General features: G+C 40.7%; 1 protein-coding gene across 1 annotated transcript; it reads left to right on the top strand.

The window, feature by feature from the left end:
- The first annotated feature begins 1,223 nt into the window (after positions 1 to 1,223).
- On the top strand, positions 1,224 to 19,379 carry LOC139345704 (brevican core protein-like). The gene is made up of 14 exons (XM_070984490.1): positions 1,224 to 1,370; positions 8,418 to 8,497; positions 8,684 to 9,061; positions 9,376 to 9,550; positions 9,752 to 9,879; positions 10,323 to 10,616; positions 10,854 to 11,699; positions 11,969 to 13,408; positions 16,811 to 16,918; positions 17,103 to 17,261; positions 17,344 to 17,426; positions 17,939 to 18,083; positions 18,170 to 18,352; positions 18,549 to 19,379. Exons 1-14 carry the CDS (start codon positions 1,351 to 1,353, stop codon positions 18,668 to 18,670), a joined length of 4,161 nt encoding a protein of 1,386 aa, XP_070840591.1. The 5' UTR covers positions 1,224 to 1,350; the 3' UTR covers positions 18,671 to 19,379.
- Positions 19,380 to 19,585: the final 206 nt, after the last annotated feature.

Raw genomic sequence — 19,585 nt, 5'->3', positions numbered from 1 at the left:
AAGTCCTTATTATGCACCAAAATGGTCCCTGTCTCTGTTTCACTATTGTATATGATGTTTTTGGATATAATAATATTATTGCTGCATTAATGTGTATGTTGCATGTTGCTGCTGTAGATATACTGTTGGGTAGTTTATTCAAAAGAAATGCATCATATTCTGTAAGATATTCATATGTTTGTAGCATTACTGTCCTGTGAAAATCATCCTTTCAAAGTAAAACTTTCCATGAGCTCAGAAAAATCAGCTTTCTGATGATGCATTTTCCAGCTAATCCAAGAGGGGTTTAAAATAAGTTTATTTATCTGAAGAAGAGTTTACTCATCCCATAAAGGAATGCTTGATCCTTCAGTTTTATCAGAAAACATCTAATTTGAAATCACCAAATTTGGAGATAAGTGGTTTTCACTGAACAAGAAGGATGAAGAACTGAGACGTAAAGCCTTCAGACAAATGCAGTGGAGTAAAAAAATACAATATTTCCCTCTGAGATGTAGTGAAGTGAAGTTTAAAGTGTCATAACATAGAAATACTCGAGTAAAGAGGTTTACAACTACCTTAAGTACCATTTGTACTTAAGTACAGTACTTGATTAATTGTGACATGCTGCAGTGACTTTATTGGTCTCAAATCAAATGCTCGTGCCAAACACACCCTTCAGACTGAAGCTGAGGAGTGCTGAGCAGCTGCAGCTGTGGTCTGTCACTGCTCCTCTGCAGGATGCTGCAAACTGCTCAGCGCTCCCATGGTGATCCATGCGAAGTCCCTCAAGGTGATTTAAGGAGACCAATAGTCCACTTGAAAGATGTAGTGAAGGACTTGCTGTCAGCTCCCTCATCCTGTGACTGTGCTGCAATATCAGTACCTGCAGCAGCATCAGCAGCTTGCTCTGCCTTGCTGCTGCGCTGACTCAACTCACCCTGTTTTATCCAAATGACGCTCAATGCATTTGTCGTTTCCCTGCAGGAATAATGATTTAAAAAAAAATCATATAGGTCATCTCCTGAGTGCAGGCTTCACTTCATAGCCTATAGCATCGGTTATTTTAGATGTCATCCCTCCCAATCCCCCTTGATAGGCATGCGCCATCTCCATCCCGATTGTTGGGTGAAAAAGTGGGCAGTTCAGGATTTCATATCTGGCTTCACTTTCTCTCAACTCCCTCCTTTCTCTCCGACCCTCGGAGTCGGTCGGACAGCAGTCCCAGCTCCCTCATACCTGCGCAGAGCATCCAGAGCCGCTTTCCCCTCAAACAGGACAGTCGCACTGCAGCAGCAAGCTGAGAGGAGCCGACGGAAAATACTTTTTTTTTTTACAGCCAAGAAGTCGAGCCATCCTGCATCAGCTGAAATGCTGCTCAGAAGATCCCGGTAGGTTCTTGTTTTCTGTTTTGGGCTGTGGTGTTAATGATACGCAGATGATGCGGTTTTTGGTTAAGTTCTTTTAAATTTATAATGTCATGTTAAATTATGGAGTCATTTAAGAAAATTACCCTCTTCACCAGTTAATTGCATTACGGTAGTTGCTGTCCTCAGAGGAGGTCCTGAAATTGTGGCCACTAGTTCATTTTCTCCCCAGAAAATGTCATTTTGAGGAACTGACGCACTTGGTTAAGTATAACTTTTTTGTAAAAGCCTTTGTGCTTTTTCTTTTTGGTTTTCTTGCACAGTATGAACCCACCCACTGTGCCTCATGCAGCTGGTTGATGTGTTTCTCAAGAGATTTCTTCCACCATGATTCTTAAATGACTGTGGAGAGTTGTAATGTTTTTTTTGTTTGTTTTTTTTTTTTTTTTTGTTTGTTTGTTTTCCCCCATACAGATGAGTGTGAAGATTTCCATGAAACTGAATGGAAAAACAATGGCAACTATAAAGTTGCCATTCTTCTTCCTTTCTGAAAATTAAATGGTATTTATTCTGGGATGAAGGCATGGATGCTGAATTGAAGATAAAATGCTGTTCCTTTTTTGCCCTGCAGGACACATGAGAAGCTGCTTTTTGTCTTAAGTGCACACATTACCTCTTCTGTTTATTTTCTGCTCCTTGGGGCTCAGATGGAATTTCTACTGATCAGACCCACATTTTAGTCATAACCTTAGTCCAAATATTGACACTGGATAGAGTGATTAAGTTCAGTCGACATTTTATTAATTGGCTGGGATGGTGTGCTACATGTTGCATAGTGGTAAGAGTGGGGAAACCTGTTTGACTGCCATGCAGGAGATCATGGTGATCAAGAGGCAGCAGGTAGAGTGGCTGAAGCTGTGATGAGCTGCACTGTGCACTAAAGATGGCTTCATATCCAGCCTGCTTCTAGACTTCTGCACCGTTCCCCTCATCATGATTTCAGCTATTCAAATATTCAAAATGAATAATGTGAAAACTCAATCTGACCATCAGGCTAGAAAGTATCAGAAAAATGTTCAAACAGATGATCTAAGAGGATCTGTGCAAAAAACCTCAGACATTCATGAACCAAAAGCATGTGAAGCTATGAACACATAGTACACTGTGCACATTAAAATCCCATAAAATAAGACAGGGTATCAAATTCACATCTTAAAATACATTCTGTCAGTGCTATGGCATATGCCCCCTTATTTGTGGTTGAAGGCAAACAATGTCTGTTGACACAAGATGTAGTAATATAAGATCAAATCTATATATGTCTTTGGTTAGTGCAAAGTCCTTAAGCCCCTTTTTCATCTGTTTGAAGAGTGTCTGTAAAGGCTGGCAGGCATGGGCTGTGGTCGCTCCAGAGACTTGTTGAGTCAGGTCTGAGATCAGGTGTTTGTTTGAAACAGCCTTTGACTCCCTCCCAGGCACATGGTGTGGTGAATGGTCTGGTGGGTGGCATTTCCAAAGTGGCCATCTTGCTGGGAGACAGACAGTACGTTTTTTCGAGATGTCTGCATGCTGTAGTTTGGGAGGTGGGGGGGAATGCTCTGAGTAAATGCAACTCCAGGGATATGTGGAGGTGTTATGTTTGATGGTGCAGGGAGTCAGAGGAGTAGTGTTTAGTGAATAGTCCCTGCTAGGTCAAACGGGGGCAACTGACTTTACTCTGGAGCTTACAACAGCCGGTGCTGAGATACACAGTGTGGAGTCTGCAAGTTAATATAGTTTACTGAGATAAAGTTTAGGTTGTTGTCCTTAAAAGGCAGCATCCTGCGAAGAGTCACTCCCAGTTATATGGGGAATGGACTTCAGTTTCCACTCAGTTGGGGGTTTCACATCTCCTGTGTTGAGTGCAAATATTTTATGGGTGACTTTTTCATCTGCCCCAGGGATTTAAAGTGTGGTGTCATCAGCAAAGATGATTTTTTTGAGATTTGGTCTTTGGTGTACATAAAAAGTAGTGATAGAATGAAGACATAAATGCTGTAATTTGACAAATTAAGATCAATACTTATTGAAATCAAAAATGATAGTCTTACTTTTACTTGTTTAGTGGCTGCAAGCTTGCAAAGACTACCCCAAATTTTAGATGCTGTGTTTGTAGAGCCATTTTTGAACATTGTATTCATAAAACCCAGTCTGTCTTGTCTCTTTCTTTGTAAGTGCTTGCTAATATTAAAACCAAAACTTACTGAATTGCATCAACTAACTTAATAAATATTAGTAAAAACTTAAATATTGTGTAAATATGTTGCTGGGAAACATCTGTAGTGCTGTCCAATCAAAAGCAACCAAGTGTGTAAACAGGAAGTAACTGTGTAGCATTGTGAAGTGTGTACTTCCAAATATAACAATTATATGGGCGTAAACAATATACTGTAATAAATGTTTATACGATAAGTCCAGTTTTATGCATGTAGTTTAGAGTGGGAAATATCTGATTATGCTAACCTAATGTTAGCTATTTGGCCATTCGGTCGCAATACGTTTTGTAATTTGAGGTACACTTTGTTATTCTCGTAATTAAACAGCATTTTGATAAAGTGTTGTGTCAGATGTGTTGACATATATATCCTGTTACCACTTTAACCATACACTGTAAAAGGTAATATATTAGCAAGCTAGCATTAGCTTTGTCAGTGAGTTCAGTTAGCTACAAGTGGTCACACTTGGCATTTACTGCTTGTGCAAATCTCCCTTTAGTGAACACTTATAACTTGGCTGAGTTTGAACTTCCAAACAGCCGGCGCAACCAAGCTTCATAAACCGTCCATCCCTGGAGAGACAACTATTATTTGGTGATCTAAAGACTGCTTTATCATGGCCTCATTGGTGCCAAAGCCAGCTCCAGCTCAGCGCTGCACAGAGCTTACATCAGTCAAACCAGTGTCTCCGCATGTTCGACCTGACTAAACTGGGATCAGCAGTCATTTTCCAGCTTGTTGGTATAGAGTGTTTTCCTGAATTGACCTTGATGCAGAGTACTGCAGAGGCCACCCACAGGATGTGGTGAGCAAGCTTTAGTTGTGAGTGCAGCACTGACAAGGATCTCAGCATCTAATTTAATTGATTACTTCTTTCACTCAAAATTAAAGTTGGCAATGTTGTTTTCACCTTGATTTCTCAAGTTTTTCTCCACTGATGACCATCATGATAGTCTGCAGCTGTGTAGTGTGGGAGAGGGGACTGGATTAGTTCTGCTTATAGATAATGCACTGGCTGCAGTTTCTAGACCTGTAAATGTAGTGGGCACCATTGATTTTTAGCTTGATTTGTCTTTGTTGTTCCTCTCATTAAAGAACAGCACTGCAGAGTGCCTGGTGGCAGTCAGGCCAAAGAGAAATGTGACCTAAAAAACTCACAAACTAATCAGCAGTAAGCAGCATTTTCTCCTCTGTCATCAATCTGAATGCACAAAGTCATATATAAGCACACTCTCACAACAGTTCTGTCATTTTAGACAGTGTGCAGTGTCTTAATGGGGCCGGCCCTTTTGTACAAAGCCTGCTCCAGAACGATTCTTAGTGGTTTAAAACTTCCTTTTCCATCCTTGAAAAGAGAGCAAGAGAAAGGAAAGAGAAAAAGCAAGCAAGTGTGCCAGTGCCCTGTCCTTTAATTTTCCCTCGAGGCCTTTTGTAAGGGAGTCGGTATGAAGTGAAAGCACAGTGTGCAGCTGTCCTCCTGGCCCACTGCTCGCTTTTTGTGAGACGTTTTCTTGTCAAGAATACTAATAGTGATACCAGCTCTGTGGAGTCCACCCAGCTGGCGAGGAAACAAACAACAATTATTCTGCCGTCAAAGAAGCCCATTTAATTTGACACAAGTTAGTGAGCTGTGTTTGCGGCGACTCGTACGATGCATGTGTTTGATATACAGATGCAGGACAGTCAGCTTTATCAATGCTTGTTCAACTCACTTCTGTGGCTCCGACCTTTGTAATGTTTATTTGGATCCCGTTGCGTACTAGATTCTGTACCATCTTGAGCGCATGTATTCTATATGTACGTCTGTTCAGGGTGGACCCCGCCTCTCGCCAAGTGTCAGCTGGGTTTGGTTCAAGCTCCGCCGCAACCCTTCAAAGGAGAAGCGGTTACAGATAGTGGATGGATGGATGTTTACACGACTGAATGGCGCACAAGTGACACATACTGCCATCTTATGTCTGTTCATTAAAACTTCATTATGACAGACATGATTGAGGCTGGCACACACACACATTTGTTTCCATCATTTGTGGGGACATTACATAGACTTGTATTAATTTCATTTACGTTCATTCCTCAATCTAAACCTGACCCAAGTCGTCATTCTCAAATATAATGATTTACATTATGGGGTCAAACATTTTGGTCCCCACAAAAATGTCAGACCCCACAACATGACAGGGCTTCTTGTGTTGGGACCCCATAAATGTAGGAAAACACATAGACACATACAGTACAGTTATGCTGTGTCAGAGGCATCTGCAACAGACAAACATTTTTGGACTTATTTGTAAAAAGTTTCTCTGTCGTAAAAATCCCTTTTTTTGCCCTCTAGGCAGCAGTAGAAAGCACTGCACTTAAGTACAATTTTGAGCTGCTTCCATTTATACTACTTCACAAATAAACTACATTTCAGAGGGAAATATTGTATTTTTTTTAGTCCACTACATGTATTTCACTGCTGTTGCTACAAGTGACTTTTCAGATTAAGATTTTCCATATGAAACACATGACCAGTTTATAAGAAATGTACATATAAAGGAGTTAAAATATACTACTTATACTACAAGACCGAAGTACTTCTTATAAGTTAATGCATGAATAAAATTATCCAATGATATAGCGGTAATTTAGTACAGTTTCTCAGAATTTTACTTAAGTAAAAGTTTCAACTTTAATAGTGTTGTTTTCCTTCTTTTAGTTAAGGAAATTATCTTAATACTTTCTCCACCACTGCCTTCAGGGCTGCATTGATATTATCAGTTAGTCTGCTGATAAATTGATTGCACATGTCATGAAATAGTGAAAATACTCCTCCCAATTTCCTAAAGCCCAAGTTATCATCTTTGTATGACTTGTTTTGACCCAACAGTGAAAAATACACAGATATTCAGTTTACTTTATAAGTATCATAATCATAATTATCATAAACACCAAGAAACCCTACAAATATTCACATTTCAAAAGCTTGAACCTGTGAATTTTCGGCATTTTTGATGAATTGATCATAAAAATTGCTGCCAGTATTTTGCTAACTGCTATTCTGCTAACTAATTCACAGACAAATCATTTCAGCTCCTTCATTCAGTGGATGAAGAATTGGTTTGGGGTTGTACCTGGATTTATACAGTATAGCCACTAGTCAGTCCATTTCACATTGTGAGATTATATGTAAAATTTTGCAGTCTCATTGTTTCAGGTCTAGTAAAGTCTATCAAAGTCCAAACATTGATGCAGTCAGGTGAGAGGAAACTCTTTAATGTCAGCATTAAGACTGTGGCACATGTCTGAATTCTAAAGGCACCTTTGACTCTATCAACCCTGAAAAGTAATTTGGAGCCGGAGCGCTGCTCTTTAATAATGAACGAACATTTGCAGCTTTATCATGGTCGTCTCAGGAGGTTGTGTGAGGTCACTGCGAGCGTCCTGCCATGCCTGCTGGGTTAATAACAGGGCCAGACTGGTGACGGAGAGCTGGCAGGATGCTGCTGGGCTGAGACGCCATGTCATTAGCTCCCGGAGGTGATGAATGGCTTGTGGTCAGGAGTCTGTGCTCCCAGCTTCCCTTTGAAAACCAGAGAAGTTGCTTTTTTATGCTTCATAGTCGAGTGTTGAGTTACGTTTTTCAGTAACTTATGAGACTTGTGTTTTAGTGTTTCACACAGAAATTCTGCTCCAAAGTTATGATGTCTACACAGCCAAGAACCTTTCCAACAAAGTTAACAGATTACAATGATTTTCTCCAAATGTGTGATATATATACTCAGTCACCAGTGTATGAAGTGCAATAACTAATGAAGTCTAATACAACAGTCCTGCAATAAGCCCTTCCTTTATGAAGCTTATATTCATCTAGTCTGGTGCTGTTGCATTTAATTGCATTATTCTGAAAGGTGTTTTTGATATTAATTTGTATGATGTCTCAGTTTATTCTAATTTAAGCATCCCTTTTTCACATCTGAAAATTAGACCTGTAGACTAATTTTGGCTACTTTTTTTCTTTTGATCAATGAGCATTATTCCTTTTTAATTATACTAATAGAATAAATGACATTTTCCACCCCATTTATATCAGTGAGAGGGACTAAATATAAAACACCTCTTACTATAATTCTAATGCTTCTGTCTTTACCCAGTATGGACATTGCAGGTATAATCTTTATTTTAATTTTTCAGTCTAGCCTTTAATATCTCAACATTTATTTATGGATCGATTGCCATGATTTTATTTACTTATTTATTTTTTAACAGATGTTTTTGGTCCCCAGAGGATGAATTTAATAACTTTGGTGATCCTTTGACTTTCCTTTAGCACCACTATGAGGTCAAGATTCGGGGTTTCGAGTGAAAAATCTAAAACTATTGAGTGGATTTCCATGAAATTTGACAAGTTTCCCTTAGAGATAATTAGCATTTGTTAGCATGATTACATGATAAACTAACATGGTTATTATATCAAATGCTAACAAGAAAGGACTTAAAAATAGAACATTACTAACCTTGAGTCTATCTCTTAATCCAAGGTAACACAAAGGTGTGCAGGTGTATTATAGTAAATCATTCTGGTGGGATCAGCGGAGCATGTCTCCTGACAAGGTGAACCAACACAATACATGACTTCCAGCACCCGAATCGCTCTGCCTATTAGAGGTTAAACATGTGTGAAATTGGAAGCTTGAAATTGGTAAAGAGAAATAATTTGTTATTTTTATGTTCTTTTCTTCCCTTGAGTTGACTTCAGGATTCCTTTATCAATCTTTATTTGTGCCACATGTTATCTAATCTTAATTTTTACTGTTTTCCTCTTTATCTCCAGACATGTCCAAATACTTCCACTTCTCATTGCAGTCTGCCGTCTCACTCTGGCCTTTCCCACCCAAACTCCATCTGCATTTGGTACGTCAACACGTTCCCATTATCCCTCACTTTCAGTATTCATTCACTTTCAGTTATAAGCAAAGAACACAAAGGTGCGTTTAGAAGTGAGCCCATGATTTTGACTTCTCAGCAGTTTTACAGAGTCACTCTGTTCTTCACGCTCTGTGTCCCTTTTTTTTTTTTTTTTTGTATTTTTCTCTGCAGATGACGTCCGGCAGCTCCAGGTGAGCATCCCCCACTCAGGACCGGTTTCTGCCCCACTGGGCAGCTCCATCTCCATCCCCTGCTTGGTATCTTTGTCCTCCGCACCCACCTCCTCCTCTTCCTCCCCTGTTGCACCACGAGTCAAGTGGACTGTGGTGTCCGGTGGGGTGGAGACGCAGATCTTGGTGGCACGGGGTCAAAGGGTGAAGGTAAACGAAGCATATCGAGACCGCGCTGCCTGGCTCAACTACACATCCTCCCCTGATGATCTGTCACTGTGGTTGGGAGATTTACGCTCCAGTGACTCGGGCCACTATCGCTGCGAGGTGCAGCAGGGCCTGGAGGACGCCAGCGACCTCGTACAACTCAAGGTCAAAGGTGATGAATACATGAATATTTCTTCCAAAATATCTGATTCATTTAATGGGCAAAGTCTACGTGTTCATTTAAATCTTACACAAACTGAGGAGGCGTTTCGTAAAAGTGACCTCATTTAAAGGACTATTTGAAAGCAGTATCCAGCCAAAGATGTCAAGAGTGTCTGAAACACATAGAAAACATATTACCATATGTCACATGAAGTTATATTTATTATTTCCTTTATTGTATTTCCTGTTGGAGTGTTTTTTGTATGGTCTGTATATAAATGTGTGTTTATTTGTGTATGTTTATGTGCATTTGTGTGTCTTTAGGGGTTGTATTCCACTATAGAGACACTTTGGGACGCTATGCATTCTCCTTCCTTCAGGCCCAGAGGGCTTGTGAGGCCATTGGGGCCCAAATCGCCACTCCTGACCAGCTGCTGGCGGCTTATTATGACGGCTATGAGCAGTGTGACGCAGGCTGGCTGGCAGACCAGTCTGTCAGGTATCTCACCACCCAACATAAATTAAAACTGAATGGTGCTCACACATTTTCATACTTTAAACATTCCATGTTTGTTTTTCAACCTTTTGTCCACATTTCCCCCAAATTCAGGTCCACGTGTATTTGAATCTCCACTAGAACTTAAAGTCAAGTTGACAAAGTTCATTTTGAGAGAGAGTTTATTGTTTTCCTTACTTGCAGGTACCCAATTCAAGTGCCCCGTGAAGGTTGTTATGGAGACATGGATGGCCAACCAGGAGTGAGAAACTATGGGACAATGGATCCAGATGATCTATTTGATGTTTACTGTTATGTGGAACAAACTGAGGGTATGAATAATAATGCCTATTTTAAAGCTCAAAAGATTTTTCAGGCAAATTCTCATATCAGCATTTGAGAGGTGAAAATATACAATAGCAACATATCAGCCATAATTTATTGAAAACTTAAGGATACCTTAAATCCAGTTTTTGTAGAAATATGAGAAATGTGTGCAACAGGACATTTTACAGTTAAAAAAATTAAATCAGTGCCCTCTAGTGGACTATCTACATAATAGTCTTTCTAAATGACATCTTGTGTTAGAATTGTATATGCCACGTACAGAAATATCCACAATAAGCTAAAATTAGCCAATGATGTCAGTCACATGAATGTATCACTCAGACTTTATCTACATATTATCACAACACTTTTACGATCCACTTAAAGGGATACTGTACATAAGGTAAAATGAAATCATGAAACTTAATGAAAATATTTCATGTCATAGGAGAGGTGTTTCATGACTCCATCCCACAGCAGTTGACATTTGATGAAGCACAGTCATACTGCAGAGCAACAGGAGCACAGCTGGCTACAACAGCACAGCTGTACTTTGCATGGAGTGAAGGTCTGGACCGTTGCAGCCCTGGCTGGCTGTCAGATGGCAGTGTCCGCTATCCCATCATAACCCCTAGAGAGCGCTGCGGAGGGCCTCAGGCAGGCGTCAAAACCCTCTACCGCTTCAGCAACCAAACTGGCTTCCCAGAGCCATCAAGCCTTCATGATGTTTATTGCTTCAAAGGTGAGTATGGTAAAGGTGAGAAGGATACATACAGTAATCGATCCTTGCTTTGACCGTGCTCTTTAACAACATGATTAAAACACATTTTCAACAGATGTTTGAAAAAATGCACATTCAGATAAATGTAAATGATATATGTAGATTGTAAGGAGGTGGACAAATTCTTTTCAGTAAAGAAAGCAAAAGATTTTTTATATTTCTTAGTGTCATTTTTAATCACTTATCTGTTCTCTGCAGATAATAGAAATACTCAAACCGACTCTCCCATGGACTACATGGCCACAGAGCCTGAGGACATTGAGCAAGATGTTGTTATTCTTATGGAAACAGACCAAGAGCTGCAACTGAACCAACATGCAGAACAGGTGGAGCTCAAAGCTCAAAGGGTGGTCGAATCATTTCCTCTTTTCTCCAACCGTTCCACTGAGGAAACCCTGGTTGAAACACACCCGACAGTTATATCACACACAAGAGAGTCTTCCGTCAACACCACACCTACAGTGGACCTCCTCCAGGCAGTGGATTACACTTTAACTCCTACAGAAATTAGCTATGACTCCCAGCATCCTGCAACACTGATGAACAGCACTGTCAACACCACACATATCTACAATTCCCAACAAAACACATCATTACTGTCCAGTGTTTACAACGACACAGATTCCCACCACATCTTGAACCTCACCTTTCACTGGTCTGAGCATGAAAGTACCACAGGGTTTCCCCAATCACCATATGAACCTCACACGTATAACCAGACAATCACAGACACAAATCCAGAAGAGAATATGCAGCCGTCTGAGAGGCCAATGGTTTCCAAAGAAACACAAGAGACCAACCTGAATTTTGAGAGATCGCAGGCCAATTACAGCGAGACAGACAGCAATCATACTCAAGAGGAGAGTTTCAGGGAGGTGAAGCTGGAGGAGGCAGCAGTCGAAGATCCTGTGCAGATGTCTGTCTCCACTCAGGCCTCAAAAGAAGAAGAAGTTGTTACACAACCAGCACAAACTACAGAATCTTCCATCAAGGATCTCACCTCCCTCTGGACACCTCTGGACGGCTCTGGGGATATTTCTCAAGGTATGTCAAGCCTTATTTGAATGTCTAAGCCTTGCAAAAGAACAAACATCAATATCCTGAAGTCAATTGAGTCAATTGACTTTGAGAAACAACCTTATTCTCATTCTTGCCAAGAGGTTGATGAGAAGATTGATACCATTCTCGTGTCTGTATGGTCGTACACATGTAACAAACCAGATATAACATGTTATTAGCTATCCAGCTGCTGTTTGTAGCTTCATATCTACAGATTTGACATATTTTCACTTTCACTTTGTGCTCTTTTCTAGAGAGGGACCCTGATGTGGAAGCAGTTGGCGTCATGTCCAAATCAGAGTCTTCCACTTCCAGCTTCTCCACTCACCCGTCACCCTCTGCTTCAGCTAGCAGTGCTCCTGCTGAGTCTCAGACTGCACTCCCTGATCTGACTGTCTCATCTGTGTCACAGCACTCTGACAGACTGGGCTTGGATATCCTCTCCACAGCATCACAGTTGTGGGAGTCTTCCATTTCTAGACAGGAGGGAAGTACAAGCTTAGAAATTGAAGACACAGTTACTATGGAAAGTGAAGAAAGACAGCTGTACCCGACAAAGTCTGAAGACGACCTAATTTCTGGAGTAAGCTTAGCTACCACTGAGTCTCCAGAGGGGTTGAACACCACTCAGTTGCCTACTGATCCCACCACAGCACGGTATCGAACATCAGGTTACAGAGTGTATTTGGACACTGCAACCACTGGGTATGAAGAGGCAAGTGGACATGAAGCTGGTACAGTTACTGAAACCCTTGGAGAAGACGTTGAAGTTGCTCCAACCGTTGAACAGGATGTTAAAGTTAGCCAAATTAGTGAGGAGGAAAATAAAGTTAACCTCACTCTTGAAGAGGAAGTTACAGTTAGCCCAACTCCTGAAGAAGAAATTAAAGTTTCCCCCACTCTTCAAGAGAAAGCTGAGGTTTCCTTTTCACTGGAAGATGAAGTTACTGTTGCCCCCACCCTTGCTCATGAAGAAGAAGCTAACATTGCTCCAACTCTTGAAGAAGTTAATGTTGCCCCAACCCTTGCTTCTGAGGATGAAGCTGATATTGCTCCAACCCTTACCCTCAAAGAACAAGCTAATGTTGCTCCAACCCTTGAGGACCAAGGTAGCATCGCCCCAACCCTTGGAGAAGAAGCTAATGCTGCCCCGACCCTTGTAGAAGAAGCAAACGTTGCCCCAACCCTTGAAGTGGAAGCAAACGTTGCCCCAACCCTTGGAGAAGAAGCTAATGTTGCCCCGACCCTTGGAGAAGAATCCAACATTGCCCCAACCTCTGAGGAGGACTTTACTGTCTTTCCTCTTGATTTGCAAACATCTAGCTGGGCTCTGCTAACCAGCACACCTGGACCCCAAGAGTCTCTGAATGATCTAGAGTACAGCAGAAAAACTTCCACCATCACCTCCTCAGCATCTCCAGATTCCTCCTCGAGTACAAAACCCACTGCTGCTACCATGAAGACAACTACCACCGCCATCACCACCACCACCCACTGGTTCAGACGCAACTGGAGCCCGACCACCTCTGCACCGAAGGTTTTCCACAAAACAGCTGAGCCCAAGAAGGTGACAGCATTCATACCACCAGTGGATCAAGGTCTGGTGGATGTTGAGTTTAGTCTCACCCAGCCGCCCACCCTGCTTATCTTGCCCAATGAGAGGGCAGCTGTAGGCGGTACAGGGAAAGCTTCAGGTAATGTTAAAGCCACTTTCATCAGTCTAACCGTCCTCCTCTTGCTACTCGACGCAATGATGCACTAAAATCCCTGGTCTGTCCTCTGCCCAAACCTACCTTTACTCCATTTTCTGTAAAGCACCTCCCCTCCTTTTCAAACGACTTCCCACGTTTGTTTCACTTTTTGTCTCAGACAGTCCACTCACCCTTCTGACTCCTCCCGCTTCACCTTAAAACGCTCCTCACTTGTCTCCTTGTGACCACCTCCCCTTCGAGATACTCACACTGGGACAGCTCCCATTTGACATTTGTCAACAGTCCAGTCTTGTTGTGCATGATGTTTTCTTCCCCATCCAAAGATTGACTTCTGTGAAGTACTGTAATATACTGGTATGTTTCTGAATGAGTGTTTCAGTGGTTGATTTTCTGCAAGAGTGATGGTCATTGCATTGGTAAACCTTTTCTCACTATCTTGATCAGTGGATTTAATTCACAGATAATACATCTCTGCACCAGATAAATGCATATTTTTCTCTTCACCACCACTCTCTTCTTGCTAAGTGTCTGTTGCAGTAATCTGAAAGTAACTTGATAAAGGGACTTGATCCTTATCTGGAATGTAACCACCATTACGTCGAGTGCAACTTCTCTGTCAAGTGCAGCAGCAATAATGCTATATATCTGAAGTGTTAAAACTGTTCTCCTTCCACAGATTCTTAGACTTCTATTGCTGTTTTAGACAGTCTAGTAGCAGAAACACAGAGTGTTATTATGTTTAGAAGCACAAACATTGTTTGGTGTCGATTTGTTGTGAGTGGTAGTGTTTAGCAGTATGTTTTTAAATAACCTTTATGGTCATTAATGTTTCATACTCAAATCATGTTCTGTTGTTCGATCATGATCTTCCAAGATGTGTACAGTTTTGTGTTTTTAGGTGTAAGACTGATAAAATCACTAATCTATTTTTGTTTGTTTGTTTGTTTCTCATCTCACCGTCAGTTGACAAGTCTGTTCACTTGTTTTCCTTCAGTCTTTATTGTGTTCCCTCAGCGGTTAGGTCCTACTGCTAAAAATGGCAGAGCTGTGCTTTGTATGGAAGCCTATTTCTGCCAAGGAAAGTTAAGAAAAAAAAACAAAACATGAAAAGTTATGACTCACAACCTTCTATTATGCAAAGAACTTTAAAAATGGTTTCTGTAGAATTGGCATAAATGTGAGCATCATTAAAAGTTGTTGCCACTGTAAACAGGGAACTGCCTTTCAACACAGTGGGCAGATGCAACTTTCATATTTTAAAGAAAGAAAACAGGCTAATTATATTTATTTAACAGCACAGGGAGGCCCTGCATGTGGCTCCATTCATATTTACAGATTCGTTCAAATGATCTCAAGTGCACTGCATCACAAAACAAACAAAACAAATTGATGCTGCCTGTGCAACTGCTTCACTCACCATTTGCATTGACATTGAGGATATGGTACCTAGAAACCTGACAGAGCTTCTTCAAATAAAGTCTATTAACAAACAGAGGACAGCAGAGGCAATATTTTTAATCGGTTTTATGCTAATTAGAAAAGCAATGACACCCTTCAGTCTGAAATATTCATTTATTGAGACAAGCTTTCAGACAGAGACCATTTTTAAGTGTCTGAAATCTTGCCTCGATACATGAATATCGCACAGATTGAAGTGTGCTGATGCTTTTGCTTTTCATTTGTTTTTCAGCACCTCCACTGAACCTTAATTTGGCTTTCTTATAGAACAAAAGCGAGATGACAGTGGGAAGGTCACCTCTCACTCAGCAATTCAAATTACTGCCGTCATTTTATCACCTGTTGGTAATTTATTGTTATGTGCTGTTTGAAGAAAACTACACAAACACAAGAAATCATGCAGACTTTTTGCAGGAAGTGCTGAGAATTGAACCAAGGTCCTTGTAACAAACTTGACAAAAAGGGGAAAAAAAACAACCCTTGGTTATTATAGAGATGCCATCCTTGGTCGCAGCACAAGGCTTAATTTTTTCATACTTAGTCCCACTTGTCTATCTTTTAGCAAAACTGAATGATGGTTGTACTTTTAGCACATATGATTCTCATTTGACTTGTGCAAAGCAGTTATTACCTTCCATACACACACTCTGACAAAAGAGAGATCTCTGAGAAGAGAGGTATGTGAGTGTGAAGCATAATGACAGACACCACATACTTCTTGTTTATGGGGTGTCAAAGGAAACAAATAAACCGAATCCACTTGTAAAATGTTTAATTTCAGTTTGGACACATATGCCTCCATTTTGCCCTATTTTACAAATTTAGAAAATAAACTGGAACTCCAGCTGCTCCTTTTCTTCAGGACTTTAAACAGCTGGGCTACCTTTTGACGGGGACCTTCAGCCAGCAGCAACAAGATATTTCTCTTGTACAGTGTTATCCATACAAGAGTTTGACAGCATAAAGTTGCAGTAACAAGAGCCTTCAATCTACTGCAAATGTGTGATGGGAAATTAACAATTAGTTGAGCTGTCTCACTGACTGATGTCTCACAATAACTCCTTGAAATGGTTTATGAACTCCTTGAAAAATTCTAAAGTTTTTTCCTCAACATAGTTAAAAAAATTGTGAGTAATGGTCCTGTGTGAGCGGAGGAAGAAGAGATGCAAGTGTGAAACAAATGTACAGGAGTTATTTGAGTGATGGAGTAGCCTGTGTGAATTACAGGGTGAGTGCCAGCGTCTACATCAATATGCACTATTGTGTACTTGCAGCTTCCAAAATACGCCTGACATATCAAATCGGATGACAATAAGGTGTGTTATAATGTTTGGGCACATTTAGCTTCAGTGTGTGGCTCCAAACTTCTACAGGTCAAACTGGAACCTGGATATTGTGTTTTAGATGACCTGTCCCTGTAAGCCTTTTTGAACCTGTATGACCCAGCCACACAATGCAATTGCCATTTTTCATTTGAAAAGTACATAGTATATTTTTTAGTGAAGAGTGCAACAAGACAGAATGAAAGAAAGTCTGGAAACAACTCAGAAGTGTCAGAGTTTCACCAGAGAAGACAGACCTGAGGAGTCTGACCTCATGTGACTCTGAAGTTTGTCCTCTGCTGCCATCTGTTGGCTCACGTGGATCCTGATGCTTCAACATGTCCTTTAAACTGAAGATATTCTCTGTAATGTGCCACAATTTTTACCTTTATCTACCTTTGTAAATGTGTATAATTCACTGGCATACATGCACAATTGCAACAATAATCTCTATTTCAAAAATCATTTTGATGCAGGAAATCCATTTTTATCCTGACATTTGTACTTGAAATACTTAAATAATGACATACACAAACTGAGGCCTGTGTTCTCATGTGGTTTCATCAGCAAAATAATCTGAAGTGGCCCCTCTGTTTTGTTTCAGATGCCTGTGTGGACGACCCCTGTCTCAATGGAGGCACCTGCACTGACCGAGACGGGCAGATTAAATGTCTCTGTTTGCCAACATATGGAGGAAACTTCTGTCAGACCGGTGAGCTCTCGTCTGGTTTGAAATCAAAACTGCTGTCTGTCAGACAAGCTGGGAAGCTGGCAGCTGTTTCATAGAAGTAGGCCTCAATAAAGGGAATTCACACAGTTACATCTGCAGCATAAAAACTTATTGAGACATCCAAAGACTCTTGGTGGTCCTGTGTGCTCCTCTGTGATGTTTTCAGACGTGGAGCAATGTGAGCCGGGTTGGGATAAGTTCCACGGTTTCTGCTACCGACACTTCGGCCAGCGTCTGAGCTGGGAGGTCGCAGAGCAGCACTGTCGCATGCAGGGAGCTCATCTGGTGTCCATCATGACCCCTGAGGAGCAGAATTACATCAACAGTACGTTCAGACCGTCATGGTTTAAAGTGATTTATTTATTGCCCCATGAAGACTGAATGTAATGGCTTACTGTCCTCACCAGGCAACTACAAAGAATACCAGTGGACCGGTTTGAATGATAAGACCATTGAGGATGACTTCCGCTGGTCTGATGGAAACCCGCTGGTGAGGCAAAGGGAGTGTGGATGAGTTTATAGAAAACAAATCCACACAGCGCTTTTAGGTTTTCAGATTAGAGAAATATTGTTGGAAAAAGGAGACTGTCCAAAAAATTTATTTATTTTGTATTATATATGATCCCTGAGTCTTTTGTTAATAACCTAATGTTAAAGGAATAGTCAAACATTTTGGGAAATGGGTTTATTTACTTTCTTGCTGAGAGTTAGATAACATGATTGATACCACTCTCCTGGTTAAACATGATGCTACTGCCAGCAGCTGGTTAGCTTAGCATAGCAAAGAGGCTGTAAATGGGGGGAACAGCTAGCCTGGCTCTGCCCAAAGGTAGTCGTTATTTTGTATGGATTAAACAAACAAAGGAAAAACAGGGATGTATGTGGAAAGAACAATATTATTAATATGGACACAGGTTATTCTCCATGTTATGGTTATTATTCTCATAGTTGGAAAAAAAACCCAAAACTATTCACCTTCGTCTCCTCCCTCCATTAATACAGCTGTATGAGAATTGGTACAGAGGACAGCCAGACAGCTATTTTCTATCTGGTGAAGACTGTGTAGTGATGGTGTGGCATGACGATGGACGCTGGAGTGACGTACCCTGCAACTATCACCTTGCATACACCTGCAAGAAAGGCACCTGTGAGTAACAGGAAGTATACATTTAGAGCTCCTCATTAATGCGTTCAACTCCCTCATGTGGATTTATGTCTCCACTCCTCCAACAGCTTCCTGTGGTCCACCACCCAAGGTCCGAAACACCTCCATTTTTGGAAAAGTTCGACTGAGATACGAGACCAATGCAGTTGTGCGTTATCACTGTGCTCAGGGTTTCCAGCAGAGACTAAGTCCTCTGCTCAGGTGTCTGTCTGGAGGCAGGTGGGAGAGGCCCCAGATCCTGTGCATCCCTGGTAAGATAAGAGATTATCAAAACCCTTGTAAACAAATTTTTATTTCTTAAAAACATTCAGTAAATTCTTCTCGTAAAGTGTTCTTCCTGTCAGATATGAACTGATACAGTGATCATAAAAAAGCTTGTTTTTGGTTTTGGTCTTTTCATGAGGTTATTCTTACACTCTTGAACGTTGCTTTTGAATGACCTTTCAGAGGGCGGAGGTCCGACCCAGCACCCTGAAGTGACATCACTGACCAACAGCAACTTTGCCGCCGCTGAAGACGAGTTTGAAGCCACTAAAGAGACACCGCAGTACTGGGACATCAAGTTTTAAAAGTCAGCCATGCTTTCTTTGTCTTCCTCTCTTACATTCTGCTGTTGTAACTTGACTGGGTGGCAAGAATGAAATGCTTTTTACCAATGAACAAACAGGTCAAAATGAACCACAGATGCATAGAGACACAAAGTTTTCCCCTCAGCCAAGGAGCCTGAGTGCACAGACAGGCTGTCTTTGCTTTCGAGGGAGTTGATCCTATTTTTTGATGTCCTTTACAATATTTTCCACTGGACTTTGGTCATGAGATTTTAAGAGTTTAGTGTAGTGAGTGTGAAAAAAGTTAGTGATTAGCTGATTAGTCCTTTTCAATAGAAAGAAATACAGTAAATGTGTGAGCTCTAAATTACTTTATCAGCTCCAGATCTGAATTACAGTGAAGAACTGTCCTTTTTGTGGTTCTTTTTTATAAAATGGTGCTAATATCTTCAAAACCTTTGTGTCCGACAGAGATTTTTGTTGTTCGTGTGATGTAGGAATAGAAAAACTTTTTCAAAGAATCTGACAACTCCAAAGCACAAGTCAATCTTAACAAATAGTCATTGAATACTGTACATATATTAGTTTTCACACTTGTGATTGCTGTCCGCATTTTTCTGAAAGAAACCTTTTATTTCCAGCAGACGCAGTTTTGTTCGTCAGCTTTATGTTGTAATAAAGTTTTGTAGAACAGAACCAAGAATAAATTGTTCTCTTATTTTACCCTCAGCACTGTGTGTGGGCTTCATTTCACATTAACGGATGCTGGTGACCCACAGACTTTTACTTTTAGTAAAAGTTTGGTCTATAAGTTAACAGAAAAAGTGTTAACTCCTTATCCCATTCAAAGACAGGACAGATTATGAACAACTTTGTTCTTCTAAACAATGAAAAACAAATGTCAGTGAGCTGTTTTACATTTACTAATTGCACAAA

The sequence above is a fragment of the Chaetodon trifascialis genome, chromosome 17 (genome assembly GCF_039877785.1).
Source record: "Chaetodon trifascialis isolate fChaTrf1 chromosome 17, fChaTrf1.hap1, whole genome shotgun sequence".
Taxonomy (NCBI): Eukaryota; Metazoa; Chordata; class Actinopteri; order Chaetodontiformes; family Chaetodontidae; genus Chaetodon; species Chaetodon trifascialis.
The sequence above is the reverse complement of the archived record's forward strand: the minus strand, read 5'-3'. Positions and strand labels throughout refer to the sequence as shown.

Bases quoted from the DNA above. Each gene is read 5' to 3' on its own strand.
- LOC139345704 (XM_070984490.1), top strand. From the start codon at position 1,351: ATGCTGCTCAGAAGATCCCG. The intron at 1,371-8,417 runs GTAGGTTCTTGT...CTTTATCTCCAG, and splicing joins ATGCTGCTCAGAAGATCCCG to ACATGTCCAAATACTTCCAC. The intron at 9,062-9,375 runs GTGATGAATACA...GTGTGTCTTTAG, and splicing joins CGTACAACTCAAGGTCAAAG to GGGTTGTATTCCACTATAGA.